The sequence below is a fragment of the Galeopterus variegatus genome, unplaced genomic scaffold, assembly GCF_000696425.1.
Source record: "Galeopterus variegatus unplaced genomic scaffold, G_variegatus-3.0.2 Scaffold138, whole genome shotgun sequence".
NCBI classification, from domain to species: Eukaryota; Metazoa; Chordata; class Mammalia; order Dermoptera; family Cynocephalidae; genus Galeopterus; species Galeopterus variegatus.
Window position 1 is genome coordinate 344851 of NW_007726249.1, and position 15946 is coordinate 360796.

At 54.1% G+C, this 15946-nt stretch overlaps 1 protein-coding gene across 1 annotated transcript in view; it reads right to left on the reverse strand.

Annotated features, from left to right (window-relative positions):
- PLOD1 (procollagen-lysine, 2-oxoglutarate 5-dioxygenase 1) overlaps window positions 1-15946 on the reverse strand; it is a 29959-nt gene that overhangs the window by 10254 nt on the left and 3759 nt on the right. The window contains exons 7-16 of the mRNA XM_008589887.1: window positions 11869-11890; window positions 11420-11596; window positions 10044-10177; window positions 9443-9606; window positions 8230-8342; window positions 6321-6384; window positions 4286-4383; window positions 3628-3729; window positions 2897-3028; window positions 463-584 (exon numbers count right to left, since the gene is read on the reverse strand). Coding sequence (XP_008588109.1) covers window positions 463-584; window positions 2897-3028; window positions 3628-3729; window positions 4286-4383; window positions 6321-6384; window positions 8230-8342; window positions 9443-9606; window positions 10044-10177; window positions 11420-11596; window positions 11869-11890 — 1128 coding nt within the window. The remainder of the gene's footprint in view (window positions 1-462; window positions 585-2896; window positions 3029-3627; window positions 3730-4285; window positions 4384-6320; window positions 6385-8229; window positions 8343-9442; window positions 9607-10043; window positions 10178-11419; window positions 11597-11868; window positions 11891-15946) is intronic.

Consider the following 15946-nt stretch of genomic DNA (forward strand, 5'->3'; position numbering starts at 1 on the left):
TTGCGCTACGAGGGCAGAGTCGAGAGGGTGCGACAGATCCTGCAGAGCCCCTGTGCAAAGATTTACGATCTGTCCTTTACAGGCAGTTTGCCAACCTCTGTTCTGGACTGTCTAACTCTTCTACAGTCAACACAAATTGCGTGTGTCTGTTGTTTAACAGTGCACAGAGCTTGTTTCTCGAACCACCAGCCTGTCTACTTCCGGCCCTCCAGTCCTCTCTCTTTCCCTCATTTTTTTCCTGAACCCAAATGACACTGCCCAGCCCTGCCCAGGAGCCCCTTCGCTGGTAGGACAGAGACTGTTTCCCCATTTGAAGATGGGATCTCTGAGGCCCGCAGAGAGGCAGGAACTTGCTGGCGACCACACAGCCCTCTGAATGCCTGTCGCCCAGCCTCCTGCTCCCAACACCACGGCCCCTCTGCCTGCCACTGTCAGTGAAAATAACCACAGTCCTCGACTCACGCGCCCATGTTCCTGGCATCTGCGTTTGCCATCTGCACCTCGGGGCCCACCAGCTTCATGGACTGGTACTGGCTGCCATGCTCTGCCAGGAAGCGCTCCACCTCGGCCTTGTGGTATTGCTCCTGGGGGTGGGGAAGGCAGGGTGAGGATGACAGTGGAGGTTCCACCCCAGGGACCACAGCACCTTCCCACTCCTGCCGGGCTGCTCCCCGGCATCTCCAGCATATCCCTGGTCATCTGCTTTTCTGTCAAGGCAGGGTGAGGATGACAGTGGAGGTTCCACCCCAGGGACCACAGCACCTTCCACTCCTGCCGGGCTGCTCCCCGGCATCTCCAGCATATCCCTGGTCATCTGCTTTTCTGTCTCCAGACCTTTGCCCATGCCAGGCCCTCTGCCCAGGGTATCCTTCCCTGGCCATCCTTTGACCATCCTCCCCTGACCAAGCCAGGCCCCAAAGAGCCTCTTAAGAGTCTCTCTCACCAGGTCAGTGCCCCACCCCTGTACCCCACATCCAGAGACACTGTTGACTCTGCAAGTCTGGGGTGTGTCCCAGGAATCAGCTTTTTCACAAAACACACCAGGTGATCCTTGACCACATTGGAAAAACAACAGTCCATACCTGGGGCCCCTCACACGGTGAAAGGGAAAGAGCAGGGTCTTGGGAACCAAACCCAGGGTTTAGACCAACCCCAGCCCTGCTATGATGAGCCGTGTGACCTTGGATAAGTCACGTCACTTGTCTTTGCTTCAGTTTCCTCCCTTGTAAAATGGGAGGACAACCATGCCTCCCACACAGGGTGAGCAGTCAGCAAGTCAGATGTAGCACACAGTAGGTCATCAATGACCGCCTGGGACAGTTCTCTTTCTACACATAGTCACAGTTCAGGGGTGTGCTGCTTGATGTCTCCCAGGAAGCTGTGAGCCTCCCAAGGACAGGGCCTACATCCCTTCTTTTGTTTCCAGGTGGCACACTACACAGTTGAAATGGATGCCTATGACACAGGCTGAGTGGAGCATGGGACCACGGGTCCCTGGGGCTGGGGTGTAGGCTGTCAGCGCTGAGCACTCTCAGAAAGGAGGAAGCCACAGACAGGGCAGCAGAGAAGACTTTAAGGAAGACAAAGAGCCTTTTAGAACAGGTAGCATTTGGAGTGTACTTGGCTCCCCATTAGGAGAAATGGTATAAGCAGAAGCCGACAGGTGGGACTTGACCTGGCTAGGAGGGAGAGGTGGAAAGGGTGGGGGCTAGGAATGCTGAATCCAGGCCCGCCCCCCACTAAACAGCAGGGCTCTGGACCCTTCCTGATGCCCCAGAGGTACTCAAGGAGTGAAAAACAATTTGCTTGTCCCCAAATCAAATTAGGGAGGGTTAATAGAGACAGGGATGGAAATGAAAATGACAACAGCTAAAAGCACCTACTACGTGCTTCCCATGTGCCAGGTATTCTTCTATGCACTCCACATGCTAACTTGCTTGACCCTTGCAGCAATTCTAGGTGGTCGGTGCTATTACTATCCATATTTTATTCTTTTTTTAAATTTTTTATTTTTATTTATTTTATTTTTGTGTGTGTGACCGGTAAGGGGATCGCAACCCTTGGCTTGGTGTCACCCGCACCGCGCTCAGTTATTTTTTATTTTTATTTATTTTATTTTTGTGTGTGTGACCGGTAAGGGGATCACAACCCTTGGCTTGGTGTCACCCGCACCGCGCTCAGCCAGTGAGTGCACCGGCCATCCCTATATAGGATCCGAACCCGCGGCCTCTGTGGTCCCAGTGCCGCTGCGCTCCCAGCACCACACTCTCCTGAGTGAGCCATGGGTCCGGCCCTTATTCTATTTCATATTTGTACCAGGAGCTGGTACAGAGATTGAACCCTGGACCTTGGCATCATCAGCAACCACGCTCTAACCAACTGAGCTAACCAGCCAGCCCCTTGTATTCCGATTTTATGGATGAGAAAACTGAGGCACAGAGAGGATGAGTAAAATGCCCAAGGTCACACAGCCAATAAAAGCAGGGCCATCGGGATCCACACCCAGCTGGTCTGACTGCAGAGTCTGACTCCTGGGCTGGCCGGTTAGCTCATTAGCACGCAGCCTCTAACACCAACGTCACTGGTTCAGATCCCCGAACCGACCAGCCACAGAAAAACACACAAAAAACCACAATCTGACTCTTCAGTGATTTGGGGACGTAGCCCATCCCCCACTTTCATTTGACCCAGTAAAGCCTAGTTCAGTCAGATCCTCAGAGGTCCAGACCACCTTGTAAGGCTAGACCCCTGACCCAGTCTTCACTATGGCCGCACCAAGCACCTGCCACTCACGTGATTGTGAATGAAAAGCCGCATGTGTTTCCGGGGGTAGTGGAGGCGCAGGAGCCGCTGGAAGAACTCTTCACTATGGCCGCACCAAGCACCTGCCACTCACGTGACTGTGAATGAAAAGCCGCATGTGTTTCCGGGGGTAGTGGAGGCGCAGGAGCCGCTGGAAGAACAGGGACAGGAAAGGTGTGGGCTGCTCGATGAACACGCCGACCAGGACTGTGGGCAGAGCTTCATCCTGCAAGAGAGGGTGGCATGAGAGTCCAGCAGCGTCCAGCCACTGGGGCACTGCTGAAACCCTCGGGTGGCCTGAGAGGGCCGGAGCCAGAGGCAGAAGCATGAGGACTGCTCAGGAAGGGTGCCTGGGTTGGGAGCTCCAAGCAGAGTGTACAGGTGGACAGAGGCAGTGGCTGGCAGGGAGCAGCAGGAGGACGCCCCAGGGAGGGAGTGGCAGGAGCCCAGGCTCAGAGCAGAGTGAGGACTCAGTTGCTGGCGTGCTGTCAGGAGATCTTGGCTGATGTGGTGTTTGAGGTGGGCCACAGATGCAGAGTAAGGTTTGTGGGATGGGGAGGGGGCTGCAGGACAGCCTGAAGGACCAGGCAGAAGAAATCAGAACTTAGGCATCTGGCTGCAAGCTGGAGCCACGGACAGTCTGAGAAGGCTTCCAGGAGGAGGCATTTGAGTGTTGACAGGGGATGGAACCCCAGACGGGAAGGTGGCCCCTTTACCTCCCACCAAACATAACAGAGTCTATTCCAGAATCACCCATCTTCCTCCCCCATCTCAGAGGACTGAGTCCCCAATGTCCCCCAGGCTCAGGCCTGGCCAGCGCCTCACCCCAATGCCCTTGAGGCTGCGCAGGCCCTCATCACACACGGTGCAGCCCGTCTCAAAGGTCCAGAAGCGCGGGATGTAATTGCCCAAGTAGTTTAGCTGCAGCTGTTGGGGAGACATGGGGTTGGAGAGGAGCAGGCCACCGAGTCACATCTGTCTGGGCCCCTGGTGGGCCCGCACAACTCAGCCCTCTCCCTCCCCCTGAGCAGGTCTTGGAGAGAACGTTTCACCCCCCAGGGCACCCCGCAGCTGCTCTGAGGGGCAGAGGGAGGCTGTGGCACTGTCATGCTGCTTCATTGTTAGATCTCCTGGGAGCTCATGAAATGCAGATTCTTGTCCCCCCACACTCTCCCCCAAAGATTCCAATTGAGCAGATTCTGGGTGGAGACAGGAATTCTACATTTTAACACGCCCTCCTCCTCCTCCCCATCCATGTGATTCTGATGCAGGTGGTGGAGGACCACACACCGAGAAATATGCTGTGAGCCAGGGCCAGCTCCCCAGGGGGCCACAGTCTGCCTCCCAGCCTCTTCTGCAGTGCCGTGAACACAGCAACCATCTGTCCTGTTCATGACTGACTGTGCCTTATTCCCTGGTGCAAACATTCAATAAATGTGTGTTGTGTGAATAAATGACACTGCCCTGGGGTGACCCTCCCTACCTTGGTGGGCCCGTTGCCATGGATGAGGACCGGGAGAGTGTCATAAGCCAGGTTCCGCGCTCTCACATGGCCCATTTCGAACTTCAGCACGACCTCATCTGGGAGTCAGAAAACACAGCCCCATCCAGCATCAGGCCCTGAGGCCCAGCTTTGGGGCTGACCAGCTGAGCTCACATCCCAGCTCTGCTGGGAGCATGGCATGGCCTTGGGCAAGTCACTTCACCTCTCTGGGCCTCAGTTTCCCCATCTGTAAAATGAGGACAGTCCTTTCTTCATGGGGTAAGTGGGAGGACTCCGTGTCTGGCAAGCACTTGGTACCATGCCTGGCACATGGAAAGCACAAAATCCACAGCAACCCCTATCTTTACTGTGATACTTGTTAGAACCAGAAGCAGGGGATGGGAGAACAAAGACCTGGAACATCCCAGCTCCAGACGCAGCCCAGAGAAGCCCCAAGGACAGGAGTCTGGGAGGCGCCTTCTCTGAGAGGCACGCTGAGCTGCACTGAGAACATGCCAGTCCTACCCAGAGGTGTGGGCCAGGCAGAGGTAGATCCTCTCTTGGTGGAGAGAGTCCCAGCAGCAGGGTCCCCGTACCCATGCCCTGACCCTATGAGTCTGTCCATAAGAAAAGGGTAGAAAGCTGTGACAGTATAAAGTGAACAGCGGCCTTTTCTTAGAGGCCTGAGAAGATGCTGGGGGGGTCGGGCTTTTGCAGTGGGAGGTCATGTGAGGAGAGCCCATTCGTGCAAGCTCCTGGACTGCCCAAGAAGTGATCTGAGAGGCCTGAGAAGATGCTGGGGGGGTCGGGCTTTTGCATTGGGAGGTCATGTGAGGAGAGCCCATTCGTGCAAGCTCCTGGACTGCCCAAGAAGTGATCTGTACCCAGATTCTTAAGCTAGGTTCATGAACCCCAAAAACCATTTCTGCATTTTTCCAGGAGAGGAGCCATAGCTTTCATCAGATTCTAAAAGAGGCCCATTTACCCCATAAAATCACCCATCAGTGATCTGGTTCACTTCCCTCTTTTTTTTTTTTGATGGCTGCTGGTACAGGGTTCCGAATTCTTTTTTTTTTTTTTTTTTTTTTTTTTTTTTTTTTCCGTGTCTGGCAACGGATCGCAACCCTCAGTGTTGCCCCCGTACCGGACCGGGGACCAGCAACGGGATCGCAACCCTCGGTGTTGCTCCCGCGCCTCGCTCAGCCAGTGAGCGGGAACCGGTCTGCATGTGGGATCCGAACCCTCGGGCGGGAGCGCCACCGCGCTTCCCAAGCGGCGCACTATCCAGTGCGCCACCGGGCCGGCCCTAGGGTTCTGAATTCTTGACCTTGGTGTTATAACACCATGCTCTAACCAACTAAGCTAACCAGCCAGCCCAACTTCCCTCTTTTAAAGTTAGAAAAACTCATGTGGTTGAATCCCCATATCAGCCAGCCACCAAGAAAACCATAATAATAATAATAATAATAGTAAAGATAGAAAAGCTGAGGCCCTGTGTGTATGCATGCGCATGGGTGTGTGTGCTTTACTTGAGGTCACTTAGCAAGACCTGTAGCAAAACAATGTTATCACCAGCCATGGACATGAAGCCAGGTCCAGGAGTGTTTATGGCTTCAAGGATCAAGACGCCTTTCTGCTTCCCAAGTTGTCCATCAGTGCTCTGTCAGCTCAGTCCCCACCCCCAGCCCAGGAATCCTTCACCCAGAGAAGGGGAGGGGGCCCACCTGTAAGGAGCTGGTATGCAGGGCAGGGGTCTGGCACCTGCTGTGTGCATCACCCTGCTGCTCCCAGGCTGAACAAGTGCCCCTTTCTCCACCCCTGGAGAGATTCAGCTCTGCCCAAGGACAACCAGGTGGTCTCTGGGGACCTGGAGATGAAGCCAGTGACCTCCCAGCACAACAGCCAGAGAGAAACGAGCCCGGTTGTCCTCCTTGGGCGTGGGTCCTGCCTGGAATCCTCATCTCTTTTCTACCACCCCTCTCAAGACCCACCTCCTTCTGTCGGCCTCCTACCCCTCCCTGCAGGGGCTGCTCACCCAAGGCTCCATCCAGGTTCTGGAAGATACGGCAGCGGTGGTCCAGGGTGATATTGATCCGCTCCTGCAGGAAAGAGGGCACCAGGCTGTAGCAGGGACAGCTGCGGCTCCGTCACACCCAGGGTGGGGAGCCTGTCCCCCCCACCTCTGCCTCCTCGCCCACACCCTTGTCACATCGGGGCAGCTGGGAGCCCTAGAAGGTCAGCCAGTAGCCGCACTCCTAGGATCTACTGGTCTAGTGGCTCTATTCACAGAGAACCAGGGAATCTCAGATCTAGAATTCTAAGGAAGCAGCTGGTAAATCTCTAACAATGACAACCATAATAATAACAAACACCGTTTAGCACTTTACTACATGCCAATCACTACTCTAAATATATTAATTAACTTAATCCTCACAACACCTCTGTGAGAAAATACTACCATTATTGCATTTTATAGTTGAAAAACACAGGCACAGAGAAGCTGGGTAACTTGCCCGATGTTACACAGCTAGTAAGTGGCTGAGATGGGATTAGAACCCAGGCAGCTGGAACCCCGAAGTCCTTGTTCTTGATGACTGGACAATGCTGCCTTTTTAAGACTCAACTGTGTCTCACGGAGCCCTAGGCCAGGGCAAGGAAGGGTAGATGGCACTCCAGGCTCAGACCCCGTCCCGTACAGGGCAGCTCTACTTTTATGTTTGAGACCCTGAGCTTCTGTGAACAGTGTCATTGAGTTCACAAAAGATCAAGTTCACGGTTTCCACGGCACAAGCCCAACTGCTTCATTTTATGGGTGATAAAACTGAGACCCAGAGAGAGGAAGTGACTTACCCAAGGTCACACAGCACAGCATTGGGGCATGGGGAGTGATCAGGGCAGAATCCAGGAATCCTGATCTCTAAGAGTTTCCTGAGTTTCCTGCCTGCCCAGAGGGCACTGGCTGGTCCAGGGCGCACTGACCTAGTTCTGCCACCTTCACTCCCCCGGATGGTGCACGGCTCGAGACAGGCTTGGAGGCCTGGCTTCTGGGGCCCAAGTCCAGCCAAGTCTTTTTTCTTTTTTCCTTTCTTCTTTTGGCAGTTGGCCCATACAGGAATCTGACCTCTTGACCTTGGTTTTATAACAACCATGTGCACCGACCGGCCCTTCTATTTTTTTTTTTTTTCTTTTCAGATGAAAGTTACCAGGAAATCCAGCTAAGTTCTCCTCAGCTCCCCCAGGAAGAGTGGAAGAGGGGCAGCTCGACCTGGCATTCACTACCTGAGCCGAGCTTGTAAATCCCAAATCTCTCCCACTAGAATGAGGGTCCATGAAGGCAGAGACCCTGACCGTCCTGCTCCTTGGCACATCCTCCCACACCTGACACGGTGTCTCACACACAGTAGGCTCTCCATAAATATCCGCTAAATGAGTGGATTGATGAATGGATGTGTAAATGGGGTGTCAATGCCCAAATGCTATAGACTGAATGTGTGGTCCCAAAATTTGTATATTGAAACCTAATCCCTGATGTGATGGTATTTGAGGTGGGACCTTTGAGAGGTGATTAGGTCATGAGGGTGACACCCTCATGAATGGGATTAGTGCCCTTATAAAATAGGCCCCAGAGAGATCCCTAGGTCCTTCCACCATGTGAGGACACGGTGAGAAGTTAGCCATCTATGAACCAGGAAGGGGCCCTGACCAGAATCCAACCATGCTGGCACCCTGATCTCAGGCTCCCAGCCTCCAGAACTGTGAGAAAGTAGTGTCAGTTGTGTATAAGCCACCCAGTCTATGATAGTTTGTTACAGCAGCCCAAAGGGACTAAGACACCAGCCCAGGGGTGCAGGCCCCAGGAGGACGGTTCCCAGTACAGCCTGGCACTGGGAGGCAGGGTCAGATTTCCCCAGCTCCCTCTCCTTTGTCTGCTTGCTGCCTCTTACCCTCTTCTCTGGGTCCAAGAAGATCTTGGTGTAAAAGAGCTGGTCACTGTCGCTGTCCTGGCCCTCCCACTCAGCCACCAGTTTGCTGAGGTTGGGAGCATAACCGATGAAGCCTGGGGGTCGGAGTGGGGACACCAAGACAGACACTTAGCTTCTGCCTCCAAGCCGGAAGCCTCCTCCCTCCGCCCCTCTCATCCATCTCCCATTCCTTTAAAAACCCTGCCTCCTCTCAGAAGTCCTCCTGGATTAAGGGCAGGTGGGTCTTCGGGCTGGAAACAGGCCTGCCTATTAATGTCACTGGCTGACAAGTTCCCACTGACCCCAGAGAGAAAGATCAACAGTGCCCACTACGCGGCACCAGCGCAGGGCTGGGCATCACATATGTGATGAGTAAATGGATTGGACCTAAGCCTCTGGAGAGTAGAGCTGGTGGGGTGCAGGCTTGGAGCTCCTTTGTATAGTTATCTGGGAAACTTGGCCCAGAGAAGGGCAGAGCCTGGGCTAAGGTCACACAATGCTTTCGGGGCTGAGCCCTGGCATAGCGAGGAAAGCCCACACGGGCTCCCTGGCCACAGTGGAGACTGGGGAGAGGCTAAGAGAAGAGAAGTGGGACACCGCTACCCCTGGGCCAGGGCCAGCATCAGGCCACCTGGACCGTGCTAACTTTCTGGGCCAATGGAGAAAAGTGGCTGCTGGGGGCCACCCCCCTTCTGAGGCTAGACAGAGGCCTACGGTTTTATTCTCCAGGCAGTGGGAAGTCACTGCGTGATGTGTGTGGATTTGCATGTTTTTCAAGACCCCTCTGGCTGCTGGATGGAGAACAGACTGGAAAGGGAGGAGGGTGGAGCTTGGCAGAGCAGTCAGGAGTCTACTACAGATGGCCAGGAGCCCAGTGAGGATGGTGGCCTGTGAGACGGTGGGTGTGGACACAAGGGGGCAGATTTGAGAGACCTCTGGAGAGGGAGCGATGTGACTCCATGGATGGACAGGAGGCGTCAGGAGTGACTCCTTGGTTTTGCCCATGCAGCTGGGTGGTTGTTTCATGAGATGAGGCAGACCACAGGGGGAGCAGGTTTGGGATTAAAAACTCAGGACACTCTGCATTTGAGACCTGTGAGACATCCATGCGGGATGTCACACAACAGGGACACTCACGAAGGCAGTGGATGGACCCCTCTGCTGACCCCACAGGCTCTGCACCCAGGCCTCTCACCTCCAGAGCCCAGGAACCGCTTGCCATCGGAGACCGCCGGATACTTGGCCTCCAGCCTGCGGTCTGGGTAGATGAGCTCCTCAGCCGAGAAGACCACCTGGCTCCTGGCCTGCCGGAACTTCTTCAGGAGCTCCCGGGGCCCCGATGCAAACACCACGTCATAGCTGTGGCCAGAGCGGGGAGAAGACAGAGCGGGGACCCAGTGAGGGCACAGGAAGGAGGGACCAGGGATGAAGGCTCTTCACAAATCCCCCTCCCCCCACGCCAGCTCTGGGCCACCATCTGGGAAACAGATATGCTCCAGTGTCTCTGGCTCTGCCTGCTATGTTTCCACCCCCACCCTGAGCATAGAGATGGTCTCCGTAACCTCTGCCTTCTCACACTCAAGCACCAGACAGGTCAGCCCCACCCATCTTTTCACCAACAGTGGGAATGGGCTACACCAGAGGGTCTGGTCCTGGGGTTCACAGGCCCCCTAAAATTGTAGACAACCTTAGCTAGAGTGATGCTCCTCATCCCGATGTCCTGGGAGGGCCTCATATTCTAAAGAATATTCCTTAATCTCTGCTGAGGGGCCCGGCCAGGAAACCCCGGCCCCCACCTGTCTGTGAAGAGAATGACCAGGTCCTCCTTGTCCGCATGCTTCTCCAGGGCTTTCTTCAGCAACCGAACCTTCTGCCCTCCGCCCACCGACATCCCCTTCTCCACATTCCAGTCCTCCCCCAGGCCGAGTGCCTGGAAAGAAAGGCCCCTTAACATGATCTTTTGGCAAAGAAATATCTGGAAAATTTCCACCCCAACCTAGGTAGTAAATATTTTTGTTTCTGTTTGGCAACAATGACTCTCCCCTGCAGGGAGACCATACTACACGTGTGTGAGACTGATCTGGCTTTGGGGGACAAGGGGGTCATATGACCATGCCTGGCCAATCAGAATGTCCCTTCCCTCCTGCCCCTCCCACAGCCAGAGGTTTGAGCATGTGACCCTAGCATGGCCAATCACAGCTTTCCCTGGGACTCTTCTGTTAAAACTAACGAAAGCAGGTCTTGTTCTGCTGAAGTTGAGAAGCTGGGGCGTGTGAGTCTGTGGCTGGTGGTCATCTTGCCACCATGAAGACAGAACATGTCAGCAAATGAAGATAAACAGGGCCTGAGATGGAAAGACAAGGCCCTCACTTTGATGCTTGAAGCCCTGGACCCATCTATGCCTGAAGCAACCCTCTGCTTGAGCCCTCATTCATATGAGCTAATGCACCTTCTTTCCAGCTTAATGCCATTAGACTGCAAGCTCTGTGTAGGCAGTGACATGGTCTGTCTTATCCAGCACTGTCTCCCCAGTACCTGACATTGTGCCTGACACACGGAAGCTCTCAGAACACTCAGATGAATGGAGGAACGTCCCTCTGCAGGGCTCAGCCCCATGGACTGCACACAGAGGACACCAAGCCCATGCCAGTGGTGAATGGAGCATTAGCTCAGGTGTCTTTAGAACAGTGTTCATACTACAGGGAAGGTCTCCAGACCACAGCCATCCTGAAATCCCGTGGGGGAATTGGTGAAAATGCTGGTTCCCAGTATCTGCCCTCTAAACCAGCCTCTCAGCTGCGTCTTCTGCTCTGTCACATCTGAGCGCCACTCTGTACCTCTCCAGCCTCATCTCTCCCTCTCGCTCACCCCTAGACTTTGCTGTGGCCTCTGTTCCCTCTTCCTTTTCCTAGTTCATTTTCATCCTTCAGGCTTCCGAAAGCCTCCCCTGTGCTTTTGAGTCTTTCTTGGGGGCCGCTCACCCCTAGACTTTGCTGTGGCCTCTGTTCCCTCTTCCTTTTCCTAGCTCATTTTCATCCTTCAGGCTTCCGAAAGCCTCCCCTGTGCTTTTGAGTCTTTCTTGGGGGCCCTGGCAGTTTAGGAAGGAGGACACCAGCTCCTGGATTCTCCCACCACCCCTCGCTGGCCCTGCCTTTCCCAGGAAGCCCCTTACCTGGATCTTGTAGTTGAAGAACTGGGCTGAGCGCTTGAAGCGGCGGAAACCCTCGGTCTCCTTAGTGGCCACCGTGAGGACTAAAAGGTTGTCTGTGGACAGAGAAGGGCATGGTGAATGGGAATGGAGGATGAGGGGAGGTGACAGGGAAGAGGGGTCACAGTTCCAAGTGACCTGTCAAATCCTGGAAGAAGGCATGATAGAATTGGAATGTGTTATCTCCCCAAAACTCATGTGGAAACCTGATCCCCAATGTCACACTGTTGGGAGCTGTTTGAATTGTGGGGGCAGATCCCTCATGAATGGATTAATGCTCTCCCTGGGGGAGGTGGTAGTGAGTGAGTTCTCGCTCTGTTAGTTCCCATGAGAGCTGTTCATTGATAGGATCCTGGCACCACCACCCCCTCCCCAGCCTCGTTCTCTTGCTTCCTCTCGCCATGTGACCTTACATCCGCCGGCTGCTGCCGCTTCCTGCCACAGACAGAAGCAGCCTGAGGCCCGCACCAGAGGCAGCTGTCCCAGAATCATGAGCCAAATAAACCTGTGTTCTTTTTTTTTTTTTTTAAAGATGACCGGTAAGGGGATCTTAACCCTTGACTTGGTGTTGTCAGCACCACGCTCACCCAGTGAGCTAACCGGCCATCCCTATATGGGATCCGAACCCGTGGCCTTGGTGTTATTAGCACCGCACTCTACCGAATGAGCCACGGGCCGGCCCTAAACCTGTGTTCTTTATAAATTACCCAGTCTCAGGTATTGTGTTATAGCAACACAAAAACAGACTAATACAATGTGTTTTCATGTCAACACATTACAGACAAGAGGTCAGGTTAAGGATGCACCTGAGATCATTCAGCTGTTTCATGATAGAGCAGAGACATAACCCGGATCTCCCGATTCCCTCCCAGGGCTGACCAAAGTGTTGAGAAGCATCCACAGGAGAGGTGTCTGCACCTGCATTGTGGGACTGAGTCTCTGGCCTCACACAGAGGCAGAAGGAGAAACTTGCTCTGAACGCTGATCACCAGGAGGATCTCTCTGGCCAATGATGGACATTAGCCCAGGATGGCAAATTCTAGGCTTAGAGGCCATCGCTCTACAGGCCTGCACCCAGGGCAAGCATTGTTAATCCATCCCAACAGTCTTTCTTGCTGAGCCTCCCACAGCTCCGTATTCTCCCAACACTGCTTCAGGCCGATGCAAGCAATCAGAGTTGGCCCAGAGTGGAAACCGACTGGCAATCCCTCCATCAGTCCACTCCAGATCTTTGCCCAGAGCAGCTGTTACTACCTTTTTAACAAGGAACCTCTCAGGGCCGGCCCGTGGCTCACTTGGGAGAGTGCAGTGCTGATAACGCCAAGGCTACAGGTTCGGATCCCTATATAGGGATGGCCGGTTAGCTCACTGGTGAGCGTGGTGCTGACAACACCAAGTCAAGGGTTAAGATCCCCTTAACAGTCATCTTTAAAAAAACAAACAAACAAACAAAAAAACAAGGAACCTCTCCGAGGCTCTGTAGTGTGGCTTCACCTTTGCAACAGAACCTGCTGGAAGCAAGTCCCCAGACAGCATCTCTGGGGAGCCCTGGGGAAGACCCCCCCAGACCACACTCCGAGGCTGTGTTCTCTGAGAAGTGAGGAGTCTGGAGTTGGCCTGCCTGGTTAGAATCCTAGCTCTGCTCCTTACCAGCTGTGTGACCATAGGCAAGTCCCTGTTGTCCTCTCAGAGACTCAGTTTCCCCTTTGTAAAGTAGGGATAATAATAGTAACTGCCTCCCAGGGCTGCTGGACTAAGTAAATGAGATCAGCAAGCAAAATCCTCATTGGGCTGCTTGCCACACACTAAGAGCTATTACTGATGCTGATTAGCAAGAGGTGAATGTCTTGCTCTGGCATTCAAGGCCCTTTCTGATCTGGCTGGGTGACACACTCACCCCTCACCATGCAGACCCTCCTCCAGCTGGGGGTGGGGGGCATGGGTCTCACCTTGCTGGGCTTCTCCCCTCCTGCTGTGGCTCTGTGTCCCCTTTCTCTCCTATGGGTCCCAGGGCCAGTGACAATGACACCCTTCCCTGCCACCATGTCTGTGAAGTCTTCTCAGATTTTTTCTGCCCTCTCTGGCCTCTGAGCCTCAGAGGCAGGACCTACATTGCAGGCTTATTATTGTTTCACTGTCTTAGTTCTCTGAGGGGCCAGGTCTCTCACTTTTCTGGGTGAACAGGCCCACAAGTGGCCAGGCCAGTGGCAGACAGGCCCTCCCCTACCTCCACCCCAGGAAATCAAGAGGAGCTGGGCTAAAAGGACAAAGGGGTCCGGCTTGCCAGAGTCTGCTGAGGCTGAGTGGAGAAGCTGCCCTGACAGGCTGCTGGCCCCAAAGCAGGGGGCTGGCATCAGGTGGCCCAGCAGGGATTGGCAGGAATCAGCTGGGGGTTGGTTCAGAGACCTGCAGTAGGAGGGGGTGGATTCACCAGGCAGGTGTGGAGAGAAGAGGCCTCACCACCTGACCCTGGGGTCCAGGAAAGAGGGGCGCTGCTCACACTTGGGGAAGGGCTCCCCCCAACTCCTGCCAGAATGGTTAAGTCTCCCCCCGGGCAAGGAGAGTCAGAGCCACTAGCTCTAAGGCCCTCTTGTCAACAGGGGGCTGCTGGGGACAGGAACAGTATCACATTTCATGGATGGAAAAATCCACTGTGTGTGTGTGTGTGTGTATGTGTGTGTGTGTGTGTGTGAGAGAGAGAGAGAGAGAGAGAGAGGGAGATTGGATTCTCTAATGGGAACAGGCTCCAGCAAGGGAATGGGAGGGGGCCGGGGACTGGGATGGTGCATCTCAACACTCCTTTCTGGGCTGGCCAGTTGGCTCAGTTGGTCAGAGCACGGTATTATAACACCAAGGTCAAAGGGTTCAGATCCCTGTACTGGCCAACCACTGAAACAAACAAACAAAACAAAAAAATAAATAAAAACAAAAACAATCAAAACTCCTTTCTGGAGTTTCTGCTTCCAAGTAACAGTAGCTATAATGGCTAACTTTTACTGAGCACTTTCTGCATGCCAGATGCTGCTCTAAGCACTTTACACATGCTAACCCCCCACTTTACAGTTAAGGACAAAGGCTCAGAGAGGGTGAGCACCTTGCCCAAAGCAGCCGGGAAGTTCAGTGCCAGTATTTGGACACAGGAAGCCTGGACCTGGAGTCCCCTCTCAACCTAACTGCACGCCCTGCCCAGGCATGGGACAGCAGCCAGGCCATCTGTTGAAAGGGCCCTGTGTCTCCATCTGTCTGAGGAAATGAAACCGTCTAGCTGGACTAGAGAAGGGACCCTCCCCGCACGCCCACCTTCCTCCCCTTTGGCCCAATCTACTCCCTCTTTTCCTGGTGGCTGCCAGAAGCCCATGCTGGGGCCTTAACAAATCCTGGGTTCCCTGGGCCATGCTGAGCCTGCCTCCCTGGCGAGGATCTCATGTGACCACCCAGGTCAGAGGGTCTCACTCCTGCCTGCACATCAGTATCACAAGGGAGGCAGACACCAGGGCCAGAGGTCTGAGGTGGGCCCAAGAGTCTGGATTTTTCCCACATTTCCTGAGTGATTTCTGATGTCGGTCACGTTTGGGAACCACTGAGACAACCCCTCCCCTGATCCTCTGACTCTGGGCTCCCATGCAGTGGTCTAGGAGGTGGTTCACAGCAAGAGAACTCGAGACAGTCCCCTCCGCCCCCCATGGGATGCTGACATCACCTCTCAACACCTCCACGGAAACTGCCTCAGTAAACCCAGGCTGCACACTATTCCCTTGACCTGTCTGCAAGACTCGCTTCTTCCCCTAAAAAATTCCTCAGTCTACCTCCTCCAGGAAGTCCTCCTTAATCTCATCCCCTTATCTGTCACTCAGTTTGCCCAGCAGTTGACACACTAGTACAAACCTGCCCCTTCTCCCTCTGCCAGGCCAGGCCACATCTTTATTTCCTGGCTCTTCCTCTCCCTCTCCCTCATCATGGCTGCGACTGGGCATGACTAAGCCATGGTGTGCACTGTCTGTCCATCAGGAGCAATGCAGGAAGGTGATATTAGTAAGGGCCACCACCAGACAAGCCTTTACAAGATGCCATGTGCTGTGTGAAGCATGTTACATTCATTATCAAATTTAATCATCAGTGCTCTAAGAGATAGGTAATATTTTTATCCCCCCTTCTACAGGCAAGGAAACTGAGGCATAGAGCAGCTAAATAACCTCCCTGAGGTCACGGGACCCTGGAGTGAGACAGGAATGAGCCAGCATTCCAAATGCCCATGCTCTGAACCAAACCATTTTCCCTACCCAAGAGCCCAAATATTGGAATGCCAGAGACTCTCTGCTGCAGATGGAACCCAGCATTTCCAGGCCTTCTCTCCAACCTCCCCAGCGTGGGCACTCAACTCCAGCCACATGGTAAGGTCCTTTCCCAACTCACTGGCCAGCCAGAGCTCCGGGCAACCCACAGGGCTTCAACGGGGAGGATTTGGTTTCCAAGCAACAGGGCCTCGCCCAC